The 21,493-nt window shown below is 35.8% G+C and overlaps 3 protein-coding genes across 3 annotated transcripts; 1 reads left to right on the top strand and 2 right to left on the bottom strand.

The window, feature by feature from the left end:
- Positions 1-806: 806 nt before the first annotated feature.
- On the top strand, positions 807-3,752 carry DRT111 (D111/G-patch domain-containing protein). Its single transcript, XM_089627096.1, has 2 exons — positions 807-2,115; positions 3,325-3,752. Exons 1-2 carry the CDS (start codon positions 1,318-1,320, stop codon positions 3,619-3,621), a joined length of 1,095 nt encoding a protein of 364 aa, XP_089483222.1. The 5' UTR covers positions 807-1,317; the 3' UTR covers positions 3,622-3,752.
- A 10,940-nt stretch (positions 3,753-14,692) lies between these two features.
- LOC149386305 (uncharacterized) lies at positions 14,693-17,288 on the bottom strand. The gene is made up of 6 exons (XM_089627284.1): positions 16,951-17,288; positions 16,748-16,856; positions 15,618-15,726; positions 15,297-15,345; positions 15,095-15,212; positions 14,693-14,975 (listed from the first exon to the last, which is right to left on the bottom strand). Exons 3-6 carry the CDS (start codon positions 15,646-15,648, stop codon positions 14,871-14,873), a joined length of 303 nt encoding a protein of 100 aa, XP_089483410.1. The 5' UTR covers positions 15,649-15,726; positions 16,748-16,856; positions 16,951-17,288; the 3' UTR covers positions 14,693-14,870.
- Positions 17,289-17,427: 139 nt separating this feature from the next.
- On the bottom strand, positions 17,428-20,136 carry LOC149386304 (uncharacterized). Its single transcript, XM_089627276.1, has 6 exons — positions 19,951-20,136; positions 19,292-19,372; positions 19,156-19,216; positions 18,980-19,069; positions 18,695-18,754; positions 17,428-17,832 (listed from the first exon to the last, which is right to left on the bottom strand). The coding sequence occupies exons 1-6, from the start codon at positions 19,965-19,967 to the stop codon at positions 17,809-17,811; spliced, it is 333 nt and encodes a 110-aa protein (XP_089483402.1). The 5' UTR covers positions 19,968-20,136; the 3' UTR covers positions 17,428-17,808.
- Positions 20,137-21,493: the final 1,357 nt, after the last annotated feature.

Below are 21,493 nucleotides of genomic sequence, written 5' to 3'. Positions count from 1 at the left end.
TAAATTGAATATTGTATATGAAAAAAAAAATAGAAACAAAAGATAAAAAAGAACCAAATTAATTTCTAATGTTTAGTTGTTCCACTAAAGTTGGAAGATTGGTCTCCCACCCACTCGTTTTAGGCACGCATATGTCTACAGATTTAACGAAGTCGAGAATAAGCGTTATCATCAAATTTGTACAAAAGTTGAAGGATCAAAACAAGACAAAAACTTTTATCAAAAAAAAAAAAACAAGACAAAAACTTTATTATTAAAAACCTGAGGGGTTCTTTCAAATTTTAAGAAAGGAAAGACAAATAATGCCATATTATACCTTTAATATTTATTGCACAAGCGGCATGTCATTTTTTAGTGGGAAGTAACATGTCGTTTTTAGTGTGAAGTGGCATGTCGTTTTTAGTGGAATTTTGAGATGTCGTTTTTAAAGAGAAGAAACGTATCATTTCTAGCAAGAAGTGACACGTCGTTTTTAATGGGAAGTGACATGTCGTTTTATAGATAAATGACATGTCGTTTTAGTGAGAAGTGACCTGCCGTTTTGTGGGAAGTGACATGTCGTTTTATAGATAAATGACATGTCGTTTTAGTGAGAAGTGACCTGTCGTTTTGTGGGAAGTGACATGTCGTTTTTATGGAATTTTGACATGTCGTTTTGAGTGAAAAGTGACATGTCGTTTATATAAAAACGACAATTTTGCTATGCACCTGTCAAATGACATAAGAAAACGACATAAAATAAACAAGCTTAAAGAGAAGGTTTTTCACAATATAAATTTTATTTATTTATTAAGTAATTCATTTTATTTCTATTTTTTGGCGTCTCCTTCACACAGTAGGGTTGCAGCAGATAAACGCCACCACTCTCTCGACTTCTCTCCTTTCTTTCTTTTTTTCTTCCATCTCTCACACTCACGCACAGTCTCATAGCAATCTCTCTCTGTCGACTCTCTAGCTCCGTCTGTAACTGCAACAATGGGTGCTACGTTGCCTCCCAAGGAGGCTAATCTCTTCAAGCTCATCGTCGTAAGCTCTTCGATTTCGCTCTTCCCCTCTCTTAATTCGGTTCGCGATCCAAGTTTTTCGCGCTGAAAACAGAGTCAAAACCCTAGTTTATGTTCCAGTTTGCCTCTCTCTCAAAAACCTCGTAATAATCCCGAAGGAATTAGGTCATTCTGTAAGATTTCTGAATCCGCAGTGTCATAAACTTCGCGTCTTTAATGGATAACGCCAGTGCGTAACACTGATCGACTCAAATCCCTGGGGATTTCTCTTGAACCATTTCAGTAGCTAGGAAGAGACAAAAAAAAAAACTCAATGTTAGGTGGATTATACGGAGACCTACCACCGCCGTCTTCGGCGGAGGAAGAGAAGCCGGGAAACTCGACGGTGTGGTCGAGCAGCGCGAAGATGGCGCCGCCGACTCTCCGCAAGCCCTCGTCGCTGTTCTCGCCGCCTCAGACGGTTCCGAGGCCGCAGAGCAAGCCCAGGCCATCGGCGGCGGCGGCGGCTCCGTCGAAGCTCGTAAACTCTCCGGCGATCTCTCCGGCGGAGCCGGTGCACCAGGCGGCGCTGGTGGGCGCGGTGGTGGAGGAGTACGATCCGGCGAGGCCGAACGACTACGAGGAGTACCGCAGGGACAAGAAGAAGAGGCTCGCCGAGGCCGAGATCCGGCGCGAGATCGAGCGGCGCCGCCAAGAGGACGACGAGAAGGAAGCCAGGGAGAGAGAGAAGGACTCTTCCTCTTCCTCCTCCGGAGATTCGAGGCTGAACATCTCCGGCGAGGAGGCGTGGAGGAGGAGGGCGGCGATGAGCGGCGGCGGCGGTGGGGACGGGTTCAGCATCGGGAGATCGGAGAGCGGAGGATTGGGGGTTGGGGCGGGAGGGAATATGACGGCGGCGCAGAGGATGATGGCGAAGATGGGTTGGAAAGAAGGGCAAGGGCTTGGGAAGCAAGAGCAAGGAATCACAACGCCGCTCGTGGCCAAGAAGACCGACCGGCGAGCCGGGGTCATCGTCAACGCCAGCAGCGAGACCAAGGCGAACGAAAAGAAGGCGGTCAAGAGCGTCACTCTCAACGGACCGCCCACTCGGGTTCTCATGCTCAGGAACATGGTACGCCTTTTTCTCTTCCATTTTTTTTTGTTGTTGATCTGTGTGTGTTGTTGGATTGATCTATTTTAGTTTGATTGAAAAAAAAAAACCTACTACGATGGAATTTCCTAAAGTTTGCTGGGTTTTTTTTTTAATTGGGTTTGCGTAAATTGCAATGGTTAAAGAAATGGAACGCTGGATTTCGGGAAAATTTTCACCGAGAGTGCAGCTGAAAAAGGTTTTTCGTTTTTTACTTTTTTGTTGATCTGAGTTGTTGAACCGAGTTACCTTGTGCAAGACCGATCATACCGATGGATGTTTTATAAAAAATTAAATTAAATCTCGATTCGAAAATCTCCGCTGGAATTTCCTGAAGTTTGCTGATTTTTTTTTATTGCATTTCTGTAACTTGCGATGTTTAAAGAAATGGAACACCGGAAAGCAGCGGAAAAAAATGGGTGAAAACCAGCGTTGTTGTTTTTTTTTTTTTTTTTTTCATGTTGATTTGCTTGGTTTGGTTTATAAGTTTGTGGGACTTATTTTATTGACTATCACTTGGATTTGAGTTGCATGGTGTTTTTCAAATTTCTTATATTGTTGGGCATTGATGGATATTATCTTTATATGCTTTGTATGCCGTGATTGTGTCGTTTGTATATATGCAACTTCTTTGAATATCGTCATTAAATTATTTATAGCTGAGATAGTCCTGTTTGACAACTAACTCACCAATCCTTGAAATCTCGTAAATGGTTCGTTTATGCTTGCCATTCCTTTATAACCTTGACGATGACAAGCTTTGGTGCTGAAACCAGAAGGATAAATTGCTGTTGTGTTGTTCGATCTACATTGCACGTCCTTTTCCCTCTTTATAACTGCTTTAAAATTCTCTTTATATGTATTCAATTATCATCAGAGTGACCTTTTTGGCATTCTGAAAATACTCCCATCTGTCTTCATTTAAGTTCTTACTCTCATAATATTAGTTAGACTTATATTCCACCATAATATATGGAACAAAAACGTCCATTATTCCATAAGTGAAAATTCCTCGTGTACGAGTGTGAATGAGAATCTCTATCATCGGTTGAAGAAATAGACAGGTGTAACAAGTGTCAAAACTATTACATTTACATGTTCCGAATATATGTCATCAGTTCTCTTCCACCATATTTGCTTGTATGTCATGATTCAACTCTCTGAAAGTAAAGGTTTTTCCGCTCTGTGAAGGTGGGACCCGGTGAAGTGGACGATGAGCTAGAAGACGAGGTTGGATCGGAGTGTGCGAAGTACGGAACGGTGACTCGGGTTCTCATATTCGAGATAACGGAGCCAAACTTTCCAGTGGAAGAGGCGGTAAGAATTTTTGTTCAGTTTGAGAGATCCGAGGAGACGACAAAGGCATTGGTCGATCTCGATGGCCGGTACTTCGGGGGTAGAATAGTCCGCGGCTCTTTCTACGAAGAGGAGAAGTTCAACAACAACGAGCTGGCTCCGATGCCCGGAGAAATCCCGGGCTTCTTTTGAGTCTCGGATGAAAAGTCCAAAATTTGAGTTATTGTTTAAGAATGAATTCTACTTATGAGCTGCTGATAGTATAATAACATTTCTTTTATTATCATTATTTTTATTATTATTATTTCCAAGGTCGAATATCATTGCAAGATAACAACGTTTGATCACAGTTGTATCAAATGGCGGAATGGGATTTATCATTCCCCTTTCTTTCCTCTTTTGTAATTTTTTCGCTCAAAAAAGGAAACTTGTTGAGCTTTCCTTTTTTCGTAATGCAAGCTGTCTTTCTCTTTCCTAAGCTGCTTGGTCCTCAAGTTGTCCTAATTTTGAGACACCTGTCCTGTGTGAACATAACTTTCCTTTTATGTTAAATCAGTGCGCTTGGTCTCCAAGTCACACATAAGCCCTGACTTTTGTAGGATGGACTCACTATTGGTAATATAAATTTGGGCCTATTGGTTTTACTATTTTAAGGAATTTAAAAATAAAAAAATTGACATTTTGGGGTTTCTTTTATGATTGATATCTATAATAAAAGATCATGTTCATGCAAATCCATATTTCATAAAATAAAAAAACTTAATTAGTTATTTTTTATCACACCTCACACTAATTATATAGATCCCCAATTTTGTGGGCATAAACTCACTCCATTGACGATATAAATTTATACCTATTTTATTTTATCATATATACATATTCTTCAGTAGTTCAATATAATTATTTTATAATAATTTATTTAATCGATAATATTTTCATAATTCATTTAGCTCGAGTGTCGAATGACTCCCACCCAAAGAGTAGAACATCCTCAATAAAAGAAAATAAATGTCGTTGAAAAATTAAATAGACATCAATATATAAGTTCCTAAAATTCCAAATGAATAAATCTGAATCGAAAGACAACATAAATTAAAAAGAGCATACGAATTTCAATTCGGATACATCGATTTAATTTGGGGTTATAACTCCTACGTTCTCTCATTCTACGGTGATTATTTTGTGTATGAGCAAGAATATATTATTGAACCCAAATCGTGCTAAGCTTCATTTAAGATTAGCAAGACCAAGGAAAGAGTACATAAATTCAAGCCACCGACAAAACCGAATTAATGAGATTTTAGAGCTCAGGTCACAAGCGAGTCGTGATTAGTAAGAGAGTCCTGATTAATGATTGTATATATTAGTTTTTTCTCGGTAAACAGTTACTAATTTAAAAATATCATAAGATTTGAATTTGACACAGTAAGGGCTTTGATTCTTATCTTTGGAATTATGAATTGCACATAAAAAGTAATAATAGTAGTAGAGTTTGGATAGATTATAATAATTGAATTTCAATATTGCTGATGTTAGAATTACTAATTTCGAACGAAATAAGATTTGAATTTGATATAGTAAAGGCTTCGATTCTTAACTTGGGAACGAATTATAAATTGGAAGTAGAAAATATAAATAATAATATATAGAGTTTAAATACTTTACAAATATAAATAAATAAAGGAGCATGAAAATGTTGAATTGATAAATAATCATAACGATGGTGCTCAATAGGTGACCAATGTTAATGCTTGTATAAAACAATTAATTTGTAAAGCTTTTTCCTCGGGAATTCAATAGCCATTTTCGTGCATACTAGCATGTATTTTATATTATGATGATTAATTTTACAATTACAACGTTCATTTCATAATAATGGATTCATCCCGTAACGGTCTCATTAACGTCGTTCGTTACTTTTACATTGGGTGATTTGTATTTGAGCTTCCAACTTCGATTTGAGGTGGGCTTGGCCCAATTAACTTTTTTTCCATGGTTAATTTTTATTTTATCATTTAATAGGCCTAACTCTTCATTCGAGATTAACTATTGTTGTTTAGTAATGAAGACGAAGTCCTATACTAATAGCCAATTCTCTATTAAATAAATAGAGATTTGTAAGTAATTAGGTCACTTTAAACATGTGATTTTGGATCTAACCTATGTTTGATAATTTTTAAGGATATAGCCAAATGACTTATGTGACAATAATTAAGTTATGATTTGTCTTTATTTATAAACAAATTGTCGCTTTCTCTCTCTTATTTTTTTTCAAATAATTTTTTTGCATAAAAACTTCAAAAATTCTTATCTTTTTCATACGAACTCGAAATTGAGTGATTTCAGATCCTACAAATTCGTGGCATCGAGATCTTCAAAAATAGACCCATTGTGTATGATGAAAAATTATGTTTAATGCATCATAGTTACGTTTCCATTTATTTTTTTGATAATTTCAAAAATTTCCAGTTATTTTAATATTTAAGGTAGTAACGTGATTTTTCTACATCTATGGTATTAAACATGATTTTTCATCAAACACAATGGATCTATTTTTGAAGATCTCGGCGTCACGAATCCGTAGGATTTGGAATCACTCAATTTCGAATTCATATGAGATAATTATGATTTTTTGAAGTTTTTATGTAAAAAAAAGTTTAGGAAAAAAGTAGGACAGAGAAAATTACGAATTTATTAATAAATAAGGACAAATTAGACCTTAATTATTGGCACGTAAACCTGTTGGTTATTTCCCTAAAAATTGTGAAACATAGGCTAAAAACAAATTTCATAGTTTCATTTTGGCTATTTTGTTACACTGCCCAAATAAATATTAGTTGATAATTATTTTTCTTAAACGTCACTATTTTGTTAAATTTTTTTTTCATATTTTTATCTTTTAACCGTGTTCATGCACATTTTCTCCACGTGTGTCATCTTAACAAGTGGTCACGAGATTCCAACTTGGGCAGTTATTAATTTATCATGTCTCAAAATATGCAAGAAATTTATTGGCCCGGTCAATTCGCTCTTAGCATAATTTGTAGAATTGCACGATGAACAATTTCTTCACGCTACATTTCTAATTTAACATTGATTTTATAAATGTTACAGCATACATGGAAAATAAAATTTTAAAAATTCACTTAATATCAACATTTTGTTATGAAAATGAATATATAAACCATTATCAAAAGTAATTTATTTCATACATGAACATATGTATATATATTTTATATATACAATTTATAAAATGCATATATATTTATTTTATAAGAGTTAAAATACAATACATGGGTTCTGAACGAGATTCTTTATTTATGTTATTTTGTTAATTATATATATTTTATAATTTTTAAGGTAACGGGTCTAGTATCGGGTAACCGGGTACGGCATGATAATTCCATTACCGGTGTCCGGACCCGTTAAAATCATAACGGGTATTATCCGTTTACTCAATAAGACCGGGTATTACTCGATCGATTAAATCGAGTAACAGGTTTGAATGCAGGTAGCAGGTAAAAATGTCATCTCTACATAAGATCAATGCTGACTAACAGAGTCTCAACGATCTTGATTGAACCGCCTAACTTAATCACTAAAAAAGCTCTTCAAGTTGTAATTCGAGTGAACCACGAATTGATCCATTGGAGTAAATGACCCGATACGATGCATAGAAAAAAAAATATGTTCCAACAGACTGAAAGCCTTATCCAAAAAGAAAAATCGAGATTAAAAAATTAATGGAATTTTATGAAGAAAAAAACTGGTTTTAACTCCCAAAAGAGTCATGGGTTAGATACACATAAACTTTTTAGATATATTAAAACATAAATATTTAAGATTTAATTTTCCCTAATTATCAACATGTGACAAAATAATAAATATTTAAATCTCGTAGAGAAAATATTATCCAACAAAGGAGATATCATATATTTGTATTCGAAGAGCAAACAAATTAGCTACTAATAGCTTGTTTTGTGCGCTTTATTGTGTCCAGTTTTGGCGAATATAAACTATTTTGAATAAAAACGTAGTTAAAGTATCTTAACTTATTCAACCCAAATTGTTATGCTAAAAATGTCTAATATTTTTATAAAAAAATCTTGAGATGAACGCCTTCCATGATCACTACGGACAAAGAATATGTCAATTCATGTTTCTCTACAAAGTCTGGGTACACAAAGAGATGAAGGCCTTGACTGCATGTGATTTTTGTCTGAAAAAGTCAACCTAAGAATAGCATGAGTAAACATATACACAAACAAAGACATACTTATTATCACCAATCACTACTACAAATATTGGATTCTACGACCCATATTCTACAACGCTTACGGTTAAGTGTTGTAGAAATTGGAGATTCTACAACACTTAAAATAAGCGTTATAGAAACTGGGTGCTTCTACAACGCTTATGGCTAAGCGTTGTAGAAGCTTGGTGTTTCTACAACGCTTATGGCTAAACGTTGTAGAAGCTTGATGTTTCTACAACGCTTACTATAAGTGTTGTAGAAGCTTGGTGTTTCTACAACACTTACTATAAGTGTTGTAAAATTTCAGCATATTTCATATCTCCCACAACGCTTAGACTATCCGTTGTAGAAACCTCGCCGTGGCGACGTATTTTTCTCTCCGCGGCGAGAACTTTCTACAACAGATAATTTAAGCGTTGTAGGATTAGTGAAATTTAATGGACCTCGCCGTGGTGAGAATCCTTCTTCGCCGCGGCGAGAACCTTCTACAACGGTTCCAAAAAGCCTTTTTTGGTGAAGATTTTCGTGCCGCACGCGGCGAAGGCTATCTCTCGCCGCGGCGAGAAAATTCTGGGCTTACATTTCAGTAGCCTCGCCGCGGCGAGAAATAGTCTTCGCTGCGGCGAGAGTTCTACAACGCTTACTCTAAGCGTTGTAGAAGCGTTGTAAAACCTAAAAATTTAATTTTTTTCAAAAGGCCCGCCCGAATTTCAGACTTTGTCAAGTTTTCATCTTCATTCTTCATTATTATTCTTCTTCTTCATTCTTCATTGTTCTTCATTCTTCTTCTCCACCATCTCTCTCTCCGCCGTCACTCTTCTTCTCCGCCATCACCCTTTCTCCGCCTTCACTTCTCTTTCTCTCTCCGCCCTCGCTCTCTTCTTCTCTCCCTGACTCTCTCTCCGCCCTCACTATTCTTCTCCGTCCCCACAAAACCCAAACCTCAAACCAACAAAAGTCACAACCACAAACCCATAAACTCCACCACCACGTCAAACTCACACAAGCCTAGGCATCTCCGGCAACAATTCCGACTCTCTCTTTCTTCCACGCCTCCATGCTCCACATCTACACTCCGGGTTAGTTTTTGGTTGAGAATTATGTATAATTTATGTTGACAATAAGTGTTTGTTTGGAATTGAGAGTATGGATTGATATAATTTAGGTTGAAACATCATATTTGTTTGATATTTTTGTTGGAATTGAGTTTGCATTTGATATTTAGTTGAAATTGTGGTTCTTAGATTTCATGTTATCCATTACTACTAGTTAGCATTAAAAGAAAAACTAGAAGACGACCACAAAATACACATCGCCGCGACGAGTATTGGGGTAGAACCCAGATATTTCTCGCCGCGGCGGTGTATGTTTTTCGCCGCGGGGAGATAGTTCTACAACGAATATCTTATCGATTGTAGAATATCTCGCCGCGGCGAGAAATTATGAATTTTTTTAAAATTGGACAATGGAACTCTATCGTTGTAGAAGCTTCTACAACGGATGTGTAAACGTTGTAGAAGCCAAGCTTCTACAACGGATATCTAAGCGTTGTAGAAGCTTCTACAACGCTGGATTCTACAACGCTTAATAAGCGTTGTAGAATCATTCTACAACTATTTTTAAGCGTTGTAGGATCCCAGTTTTGTAGTAGTGAATGCTCTCCACTTGGAATGACCCCATCAAGTCCATATGATGAAGCTCAAGAGGTTCGGTGGAGATGATTTGAGAAGTGCTTTTATGAGCAGTCTTAGTCTGTTTCCCGATCTGACATTCTCTACACACAATGGTGAGATCTCCTTTGAGTTTAGGAATCCCTTTAACAAGTCCACCAACAGTGATTTTCTTCATAGTCTTGTAATTTTGTGCCATAAGCTCATCTCATATGATTTGCTGATCATACAACTAGTGCGATAAGTTGTTTGACCATCTCTTAGAAGATAACAGTTGTTAGACAATCTTTTTCCTTTCATAACACACATGTCTTCCTTATCAACCACTTGACATCCTTCACTGGTAAACCCACGGGATGATACTTGTCACACGCTTGACTGATGCTAAACAAGTTTGCCTTCAATTCCTCAACATGAATGGCATTTTCAAGCTGAGGTACTCCTTGCAGATTGAGGATTCATCTGCCAACAACTTCACCATTTCCACCATCTCCTAAAGTCACAGGCTGAGTTTTACTATTCTTCATATGTGTGAGGGAGGTTTTATCATCATTCATATGACTCGAACATCCGCTGTCAAAGTACGAGCTCTTTCTTCAACCTGACAAGTAAAAATGTAGGCCACAAAGCAAACATTATGCTTTATTCTCCATTCTTGACGGATAGGAGCGTGAGGTTTGGGGTAAAAATACTTCTATACTCCATTCGATTTGAGATTAGCCAAATACTTGAAGAAGCGTTTGATGTGACCAACTTTATTGCAGTAGTGACAGATCCACTTCTTCTGTCTGGAGTGAGTACGAGTAACAGGAACAGTAGCTACATGCATCATATACACATAAATGTGTATTATATATAAATATATACACATAATTATTGTGATTGGGCATAACTTTCGAGGATAACCATAGATTGCTAACTTTCTTAGGTTTATAGGCGGCGTAAATACTTAATCTTTTCGATTTGATAAACTTATATACTTCTATTTTTTTAACGATAAAATTACCTAATGTTATAGTTTTGTACCACCATTACTAGAAGTCTGTTAAAATCACACATGATTACTCGGATGCAAATCTATCCCTGTGGAAAAATCCATCCACAACAAATTACCTTTACAAGTCCTTGGATCCGATTGTGGTCGCATGCCAATTTAGAGGACCGGTGTTCCACATCGAGAAAGGTTCTTCATTGCTCTTGATTCATGTCGTTTTTGGTCATTGTTGTGGACCCCACATCGTATTTCAAATCTTTCAATTAGAAGCAAGGTCTCACTGATGATGGCATGCAATTTAAAGAGTAGTTTTTTTTTCCGAAAAAAACTGACATGTATTTTGTGTGAGAGAGAGAGAGAGAGAGAGAGAGAGAGAGGGAGAGAGAGAGAGAGAGAGAGAGAGAGAGAGATGGTGAAAGTATTAATTTTTTTTTGTATAAATGATATATTAGGCATTAGGGCATTTTAATAATTTCGTATGTTTCAAATATCACGTGCCAAACACATGCGAATTAACTAACGCATTGAGTTTAGTGTACACAATATTGAGAAACAAAGTGATCGATTTTATATTACGAGGAGTAAGTTGTAACAAAAGATGTAGTTCAATGGTAAAAAAAAAATCATTTATTCAAACTAAGATTTGAATTTCATATAGCAAGGACTTGAATTCTCATCTATGAATTCTGAATTGCAAATAGAAAATAAAAATATTAAGAGTTTTGATTGTGTAGAAATTACATGCACTCAATTATTCGTAGACTATTTTGATTATTTTGATGAGGATATAATCCAATTAACAAGTTAATTTCATACTTGTAAAGTTTATGAAAGATTTCTTAATTTTAATTTTTTTTTATTTTCTAGTAACAATTAGTAAAAAAGCAATTCTATAAGTGATAGGAAGAAAAAATATTCATAAACGCACTGTTTCCAGTTCAATTCTTAGAAAAAAGACGTACAAAAAAGACGGTGCAAAAATGTTGATTTTGTGTAGGTGCTCTTTTTTACCTACACTTTATATATATATATATATATATACACACACTCACACACACACATCAATTACTTGATTAAATATAATTTAAAAAATAAAATAAAACCAGTGGCAACAATCAAGAAGATTTCACATGACCAAAATAAGAAATATTAATAAAACCAAAATTAGTTTGTACGATAATTACATTTCACACAAAAAAATAAAGGAAAAGAAAAACCAACAATTAAAAAGACTTCACATCACCAAAACAATTAGCAAAAAAGTAAAAATTAAGGTCTCAATACGAGTCAAGATCTCAAAGGTGTTTGATAAAATGCAGTAGAAAAATAGGTGAAATGTTCGCATCATATTAGTTATTGGATTGGCGATGCTGATGATGGTATGCGATCTAGTTTTTCTTCTTGAAAAAATGGCATGTATACTATGTAAGAGAGAGAGAGAGAGATGGTGAAAAGTATTAAACTTTTTTTTTTGAATAAATGATATATTAGGCGTTAGGGAATTTCGATAATTTCGTGTGTTTTTAAAAGGAAAATTGCCAAAACTAGGACTAAATTAAAGCTAATTTCCATTTTCCTACTTTTTATAAAAAATTTACCAGGACCGATCAAACAAAAGTCAAATGAGAGATACACAACATTCTACCTATTATACCATCATACTAATTAATAACCTACCATCTTCCCCAATAAAATATCTTATTTTTTCTCTTTCTTTCTATTTTCCCGCTCAGCCCGTCGAGAAAAAGATTTTTTTTTTACTAGTCCTAGTTTGGTAAATTTTTTAAAAAAGTAGGAAAATGGAAATGTCCCTTAATTTAGTCCTAGTTAAAGAAATGTCCCTTTTTAAAATATCACGTGCCAAACACATGTGAATTTAACTAACGGACTGAGTTTAGAGTACACTAAAGTAGTGTAATAACACGAAAAATGATATTAAAAAGCAAAGTTATCGATTTTATATTACGAGGAGCAAGTTGTAGTTCAATGGGCTAAAAAATCATCTATTCAAAGTAAGATTTGAATTTCATATAATAAGGACTTGAATTCTCATCTTTGAATTATTAATTGCTAATAGAAAATGAAAATATTAATAAAGCTTTGATGGTGCAGACATTATATACACCCAATTGTGCGTATACTGTTTTTGTGATGTTATAATCCAATTAGCAGGTTTATTTCTTATTAAAAAAGTTTATGAAAGAGTTTTTAGTTTTATTTTTTTTTTTGTTTATATTTTCTTTCCAATTCAATTCTAGTGAAGAAAAAAAATTATATAGAGGCAAAGTGATCGATTTTATAGTACGAGTAAATTGTAACAAAGGTTGCGAATAGATCATAATAATATTAAGAGTTTTGATGGTGCAAACATTACACGCACTCAATTATTCGTAGACTATTTTTATGACGATATAATCCAATTAACAAGGTAATTTCATACTAAAAAAGTTTATTAGAGAGTTCTCAATTTCATCTAGTAACGATTAGTAAAAATGCGATTCTAAAAGTGTTATATGCGATTCTCAATTTCCTGTTCAATTCTAGTAGAAAACAGACATCACAAAAAGGTTGATTTTGTGTAGTGCTCTTTTTTACCTACACTATATATAAACAAGAAAAATAAAACTAAAATTAGTTTGTACAATAATTACATTTCACACAAAAAGAGAAAGGAAAAGAAAAACCAACAATTAAAAAGACTTCAAACCACCAAAACAAATAGCAAAAAGTAAAAATTAAGGTCTCAATACGGGCATCAATCAAGATCTCAAAGGTGTTTGATAAAATGCAGTAGAAAAACGGGTAAAATGAACGAGCTTTTAGTTTAATTTTTTTTTAAAAAATATTTTCTAGTTATGATTTGTTAAAAAACGATTCTATAAGTGCTAGGTAGAAAACATATTCATGAACTCATTGTTTCCATTTTAATTCTAGTGGAAAAAGGACAACGTAAAAACAGATAAAAACGTTGATTTTGTGTAGATGCTCTATTTAACCTGAACATTTTAAAATTATGTTCTCATTCCAAGGATGCACATAATATATAGATACACACATCAATTAATTAAATACGATTTAAAAAATAAAATCAAACTAATGGCACAACAATTAAAAAGACTTCACACCACCAAAACAAATAGCAAAAAATAAAAATTTAAGGCCAATAATTTGATTACACATAATAGCAACAATCAAGAAATTTCAAACCAAAACAAGTAGAAAAAAAAACACCAAACATAAGCTTACCCACACAATACCAAGATTTCATACAAAAGTACCCCCCCCAAAAAAAAAAAACACCATATCAAAGATTACACAATCAAGATTCACCAAACATTAGCTTACATCACAAGATTTCATACAAAGTACCCACAAAATAGGCACCACATCAAAGACTTACACAATCAAGATTTCATACACCAAAAACTACATAATGTAAACCACACAAAATCAAAACCAAGACCACCAAAAGAAAAAAAAAATAGCACACAAGATTTACACACGGAGCACAACAAATAGAAATCATGCTGGTAAAAAAAATGTATTAAAAATAGAAATACTGAAACAAACACGGAGCACACGGAGAAAAGAGAGTAAAATATAAACAATCCATAAGAATCCACATAAGCTACCAGCACAAGCAGTCCATGAACACTTCACAAAGCCACAAAAACGAACACGATAACAAGAAAATCAACAATCAAAAGGCACAAGATAAGATAAGAAGATTTCAACACTACACAACATGATTTCACAAAAATAGAACGCACACAAACAATACATACAATGAGAAGACAAACACAAGACAAAACCGAGAGAGAGAGAGAGAGAGAGAGAGAGAGAGAGAGAGAGAGAGAGAGAGAGGATTTGGGGGCAATGGCAATCGGCGCTAAAACCCTCGAGTACCGAGGCAGTGTCTCCAGTGACCAGAACAGTGACAGACGGCGGTTATCGAAGGAAAGAGACAACCTTTCCATGAATCTGCAGTTATGGCTGCACTCATATTTGAGCTGCCTCTCTCTCTCTCTCTCTCTCTCTCTCTCTCTCTCTCTCTCTCTCTTCTTTTTAGGGAAGAGAGAGAGATAGGATCAAGCCCTTGTAGTTCGTATATCAACATGGCATGAAAAATAAAATATGTCAGAAACCAAATGCAAATACAATATACAATGTCAATAATACATCAATGCATAATCTAAAGATCCTCTAACTCCAATCTCCAACATTAAATTTTTCGGTAGAAATTATTTTTGGGGTATATATAGCTTTATTTGAAAATCAAAGAGGTTGATTATGCTCTCTCAACAGTTTAAAAAAAAAGATTTAAAATTTGGGCCGGCCGGCACTTTTAAATAAAATAGAGTCAGTCAAGCAAATAAAGGAGAGGATAACTGATCAATTTTTTTTTTTATATAAAATGTTATTTCCCTTTTGTAATCAATTTAGGAATTTTGTGAACGAAGTCAAAGTTGAGAATCCCAAGATTATGCATAGAGGCATTAGTGAAAGATAGAAAGCAGTGTACCTAATTCTGTGGTCGTGTTCCTCGCCAACGACCCCACCGCCTGATGAGCACCGATCCGTCGCGTCCCACGGAAACCAAATTCTTATCGTAATCGTCCACCAGATCCTACCATTATGAGCGAGATTGAGTGCATATCAATCGTGTGTGTCTATTAGGCAAATCGAAGAGATCAGTTACAAAGCTTTATTTAAAATATTCAAATGATTCAAGTTTCAAGCAATCACCTCAAACATATTCAAGTATCTAGTGAAAAGCATAGGTAAGAAAGACTCCCAGTCAATGAAGTCGTACTTCTTAATTCCGTATAGACTCCCACAGATCCATGCATTCCTAGATAAATTCCTGCGATGCAAACAGGAAATTAGTTTTTCTAGTACTTCATGCAAAAAGTATAGCTCATAAGAGTTTTGCATATGAGCATCCTACCGTAACGAACTCCTGGTATCCAAGTCAGCTGGAAGGAGTCTCACAAGCCCTGATCCCTCAAATGATCAATTATGCCAGGGTTTCGACACTTTAAGACCAGCATTTTTAATTAAACATTATCCAAAAATCTGAATAAAAAAAATTTAAAATATGCTTATCTAACTATTGCAAGAAAGCCTACAAACATGTACATATATATATTAAATCACGCACGAGTTCAATATATGCCCGATTCTTGTGGCATTTGCAAAGATCTAATTCAGGTCACACTATTAAACCCATAACAATTTTAAACACGCACGAGTTCAATATATAAATCACCTGGTGAAATGTGTGTATATCGAAGTATCATAGATTAGCCACCATGGAACCTTCCAAGAATAACTTTCTCCGATACTTGTTAAGTATTCTCACCAGATAATTTCCCCACCTAATCGACATGGAACAAACATCAGGTTAAAAAAATACGTATATGGTTTTATTTGAAAATCATAGATAGGTTATGCTCTCCCAACCCTTTTGACTGAGACCAAATATTTTGAGCCGGCCGGCACTTCAAAAAAAAAAAAAAAAAATTAGAGCCAGTCAAAAGAGTTAAGGGGGAGGATAACCAATCATTTTTTTTTTTATATTTTATACATAAGAAAATATGAAAAGAGAGATAGGGATCAAGCCCTTGTAGTTTGTCTATCGACGGGCATGAAAAGTAAAATATGTCAGAAACCAAATGCAAATACAATATATAATGTCAACAATACATCAATGCATAATCTCAAGATCCTCAACTCCAATATCTCCAGCATTAAATTTTTCGGTAGAAATTATTTTTGGGGTATATATATATATATATATATCAAAGATGTTGATTATGCTCCCTCAACAGTTAAAAAAAAAAGATTTAATATGATACGGCCCGGGATTTGGATCTCCTAACGGGAGCAATTGTGATTATATCTTTAATAACAAGAAGAGTAAAAAAACGCAAACTCCACCGAAACCTAACCTCTTCTCGTTCTTGAGAGAGATTAAGTTATTTGGTTGGAGGCTGATTTCTTATTGAATGAAAAGACCTATTTATAGATAGGTCACTTACAACCCTATTCCTACTTTCCAAATAAAAGCATTTAATTAAATAAATTCGTAATAATAAAATACGTAATTTAAAAACCCACTTCCTTAACTTAAAACTTAAACTTCCTAATTTAAAACCCTTAATTTTCCCAAACTAAAATCCCTTAATAGTAGATACGTATCATAATATTTGGGCCGGTCGGCACTTTTAAAAAAAATAGAGTCAGTCAAACAAATAAAGGAGAGGATAACCGATCAATTTTTTATATAAAATATTATTTCCCTTTTGTAATCAATTTAGGAATTTTGTGAACGAAGTCAAAGTTGAGAATCCCAAGATAATGTATAGAGGCATTAGTTAAAGATAGAAAGCAGTGTACCTAATTCTGTGGTCGTGTTCCTCGCCAACGACCCCACCGCCTGACGAGCACCGATCCGTTGCGTCCCACCGAAACCACAGTTACTGCTCCTCCAAAAACAATATTTAACCTGGTACATAATCTTGGTCAGAATTTAACACCAACAAATCAACTCAACATAATTAGAAAAAGACCCGAATTGCCTATTTAATATATCGTAATACCTAGCAGGACAATGGTGAAGAGAATTGATGACTTTTGACATAATTCGACGAAGCCAAAGCATTTACAGGTCCTATTTTCTTGGGTGAGAGAGAACATGTCTTGTAATGTCCTGAAAACCTCTCGGTGTGGTGAAGAGAATCGATGACTTTGACAGAATTCTACGAAGCCAAAGCCTTTACTGCTCCTATTTTCTTAAGCGAGAGAGAACATGTCTTGTAACTGAGACTAGTTATCAAAACGTTTTTCGATTCTGGTTCTCTTCTCTAAACCTACATCAGTCTCATATCCTATGAACCTGAACGTTCAGAATCCGAATTAACAAAGAATATCAACTTACACACACACACAAGAAAAAAGACTTGAAAGAAGCTTCAACAGACAACAAAAAAAGGCAAAAGAGTGCTTGCTAAAAGTGTGAAAATAAAATTGATGAACACAAAACATGAAAATGGCTGATGAGACACGGAAAAAAAAACTTTTTTTTTTCTTTTTCTTTTTTCTTTTTTTTTTTTTCCTTCCTTTTCTTTTCTTTTCGTTTTTCATTTTCTGTTTTTTCTTGATCATGGGTTGACCATCATTGGGTTAAATGGTAGTTGATGGTGTAATTCAGAAACAGAGGCAAGCACTCGTGGGACTTGCATCAAAATTAAACAAAGATCAATTCAAAATTCTCAACCAAACAGACTAAATTTGAGAGAGAGAGAGAGAGAGGGCGAGACTTACATATGACGTTTGTGTCAAATTAGTGGATAGAGACGAACCTCGTAAAAAGATAGAGAATTAACAGTTGTCATGGGATAGAGACGAACCTCGCCTCCTGCCCAACCTCTGTTGAGGAGCTGCTTCAGTTACACGGTTCACCAGGTTCTTTGTCCAACTTCCTTCTCTCCACATACCCACAAAAAAGAAAAAAAAAATCAAATACGGAGTATTTAAAAAATTATTTCAAACTACTGTATGATTGGTTAGGTCATTCCTCGACATAAAGAAAAGAGCAAACACGCTTCTCAGAAAAGAGCAAAAGAATTGCAGCTGCTAAGACCGGGGTTTTGGCAGGTCTGTGGTGTATTTGGAACAATCGGAATAAATCCATCTTCAAAGACGAGCTGTGGAACCTGAACACCTTGATTGACAGCTTAAACCATTGTATCACTCTATGGATCTTTTCTTCTTGTAACGAGTTCAAGTCCTTCTCTTTAGCGGACTTGGCTAGCGATTGGTCTAGTTCTCTGTAATTTAAGTTTTCTAGGGCTTTTGTTTTTGCTTTGGGCTCTCTTTTGTAATTTCTTGTAATTTTTGTTCTTGATCCTCCGGCTTTGCCGTGATTTTAATAAAGTCAGCTGTTTCTTTTAAAAAAAAAATAACTCACACACTCCCTATCACCCACGCACGCTCTAACACACACAAACACACACACACACACACTCTAATCTTTCTAATTCTCTTTAACACACAAGCTTTAACTCATTTTTACACACGCTCTAATTCTAACTCCCTAGCACTATCACCCACACAAGCTCTAACACACACGCGCTCTAATACACATACATGGTCTAATCCTTTTATATCTCTTTCACACACACACACACACACACACACGCTCTAACTCATTTTTACACACGCGCTAATTCCAACTCCCAAGCACTATCACCCACACGCGCTCTAATACACATACATGCTCTATTCCTATTTTTTAAATCTTTTTTCGTCTCTTTTTTCAGTTTTGTTTTATGCAAAACTTACAATTTTTTCCTCCTGTTTCCTTGTACACTCAGCGAGAAAAGCAGCTATGTATTCTTGTACCTGAGCCACAAAATACAGTCAGTGTATACGAGCACCCTATTTCACAATTGGAACTTAAAAAAAAAAAAAAAAAAACTTACCTCAAATTGGTTGACTTTCATAGCAAAAATAAAATAATTGACAACGCACCGCACACTACACTTTTGTTTACTGCAAGAAACTCGAAGAAGACCTGGAAAAGAAACAACATACTTCATGCAACACGATCAATTTCGGACTACGCACCTGGAGTGAGATTACATGACCAAGATGAAGCTGGCCCCACCATTCACGTGTACCAGGTTCTTTGTCCAACTTCCTTCTCTCCACATGCCTCTACATACCAAAAAAAAAAAAATCAAATACGGAGTATTTAAAAAATGATTTCAAACTACTGTATGATTGGTTAGGTCATTCCTCACCATAAAGAGAAGAGTAAACACGCTTCTCAGAAGCCAAAATTCTCCGGGCCACTCCCGAAACCTACAAAAATCAATACACATGAATGCAACGAATTAGAAGTCAAAGGGGTTGCTTAAGGCGACGGAAGACCCGCACCTTATAAATCCCCGAAGATGGTCAAGAAGTCCCATTCGTACAGACGATCGATGGCTGCTCCGCAGTTGGCAGTTGAAAGCTTCTCTGCCATTCTTTTCTTTTCTTTTCTATTTTCATTTTTCTTTTCTTTTTTCTTTTTCTTTTTCATTTTTTTTCTTGATTATGGGTTGACCATCATTGAGTTTCCCTGTAGTTGAGGGTGTATTCAGAAACAGTGGCAAGCACTCGTGGGACTTGTGTGGTTCAGGGCCTACAACACCAAAATAATACAAAGATCGGTTCCAAATTCTCAACCAAACAGACAAAATTTGAGTGAGAGAGAAAGAGAGACTTACGTAAGCGTTCGTGTCAAATCAGCTCGCGACCACGTGGCAACGACTTTTCCGAAGAGCATTTCTTCATTGTCGGCACTGAGGCGGTGAAACAGAGGGTTTCACTCTGATCTCTTCTTCTTCTTTTTCTCTCTACTGTTTTTCATTGCACTCTCTATTGTGTAGGTTTTTGTCTGCTGCCCGTCTGCTTGTACCTAGAGACGGCACAATTGAAGCCATCGAGAACTTCGTTGAGAATCAGAGAAATCGCTTGGTTGTAGATGGACATTACTTACCATAAGTGAGAAGATGGACGAACATTTCTAGACGCAGATTGCAAGAAAAGCTCCATTCCTACGCTGCATACCCTGTTTGTTGAATCAAGGTACATGTCATAACCTGAAATGAAGAGGAGCACAATCATTAACCGTCAAAAAATACAATATTTAACCTGGTACATTATCTTGGTCAGAATTTTACACAAACAAATCAACTCAACATAATTAGAAAAAGACCCGAATTGCCTATTTCATAAATCGTAATACCTAGCAGGACAATGGAACAAATTTATAAACCTGCAGAGTACTCGATCCTGCAAAAAAAAAAAAAAATACTGTTAAGCAAAAACGTTAGTAAGTTGGTGAGTTAGCATGTCAATAGTTAGTAAGGTTGGTAGTCAGTAGTTAGTAATCCCCATCCCCCGAGCCTGGCCCCCCACCCCTTCACGAGCCTGGCCCCACTCACCCTTTTCCAGAGCCTGGCCCCACCCAGGTTCGGTTCATCCACCCTTTTCCCGAGCCTAGCGCCACCCAGGTTCGGTCCCACCCACCCTTTTCCCGAGCCTGGCCCCACCCAGGTTCTCGATCCCAAAGCGAGTCTGGATGTGAAGTGCCTGCAAAATATTCACCAAAAGTTCCTTAAATAATAAAGTAACCAAAGCCTAAAGGCAGACAAAGATGAAGCATTTACACAAACCTCATAGAAGAAGCAATGAACACGGCCTTGTCCTGCTCCAAAACATATCTCACTGTGGTTCCTGCAACATTATGACTTGTTATTCCAGCGTCACTAGACTCGCATCATTCTTGCTTAACAACATAAAATATATATCATTCAGTGATGCAGTGCGATCTGTGAAACAACAAATTCAGAATAAGGCCGTGTTCCTTGTTTATCAAACACAGTCAGGTGGTGAAATCAGAATATAAGAATTCATTACACATAACACAAATTCAATAGGTAAAGCTGACAATGATAAATGCTTGACATTGTGCATGCCCTAAAGGTACACTGACTTGTGTAAAGTGTTCAATATAACAAATATTGTGTAAAGTCTTCAACAGTTAAAAGAAGAATACTCACTGTAAAGGCAGTCCATCGGACAAGAATGAGGCCCGTCCAAGCGGACTATCATGAAGCTTGCGGGGCAAGAAACCGCGATCCACACCATCGACTTCAGATCGAGTCGGAGAGGATCACTGTAATGGTTGCCTTGAAAAAATAAAAGCTCGAAATCAAAATCATGAATTTGTGAATATTATTCTCAAACAAATTTGAATGGGGAAATAGAGAGCCTTACAGATTAATGTCGTGAAAACTTCTCGGTGTGGTGAAGAGAATCGATGACTTTGACATAATTCGACGAAGCCAAAGCATTTACTGGTCCTATTTTCTTGAAACGTTTTCGATTCTGGTTCTCTTCTCTAAAACTACGTTAGTCTCATTTCCTATGGACCTGAATCAAAGAATATCAACTTACACACACACACACACACACAAGAAAAAAGGCTTGAAAAAAGCTTCAACTGTATTTAAAAAAAAAAAGCCAAAATAGTGCTTGCTAAAAGTGTGAAAATGAAATTGATGAATACAAAACACGAAAAATGGCTGA

The sequence above is a fragment of the Urtica dioica genome, chromosome 9 (genome assembly GCF_054948205.1).
Source record: "Urtica dioica subsp. dioica isolate 48M chromosome 9, U.dioica_male_clone48M_v1_H2, whole genome shotgun sequence".
Classification (NCBI taxonomy): domain Eukaryota; kingdom Viridiplantae; phylum Streptophyta; class Magnoliopsida; order Rosales; family Urticaceae; genus Urtica; species Urtica dioica.
The sequence above is the reverse complement of the archived record's forward strand: the minus strand, read 5'-3'. Positions and strand labels throughout refer to the sequence as shown.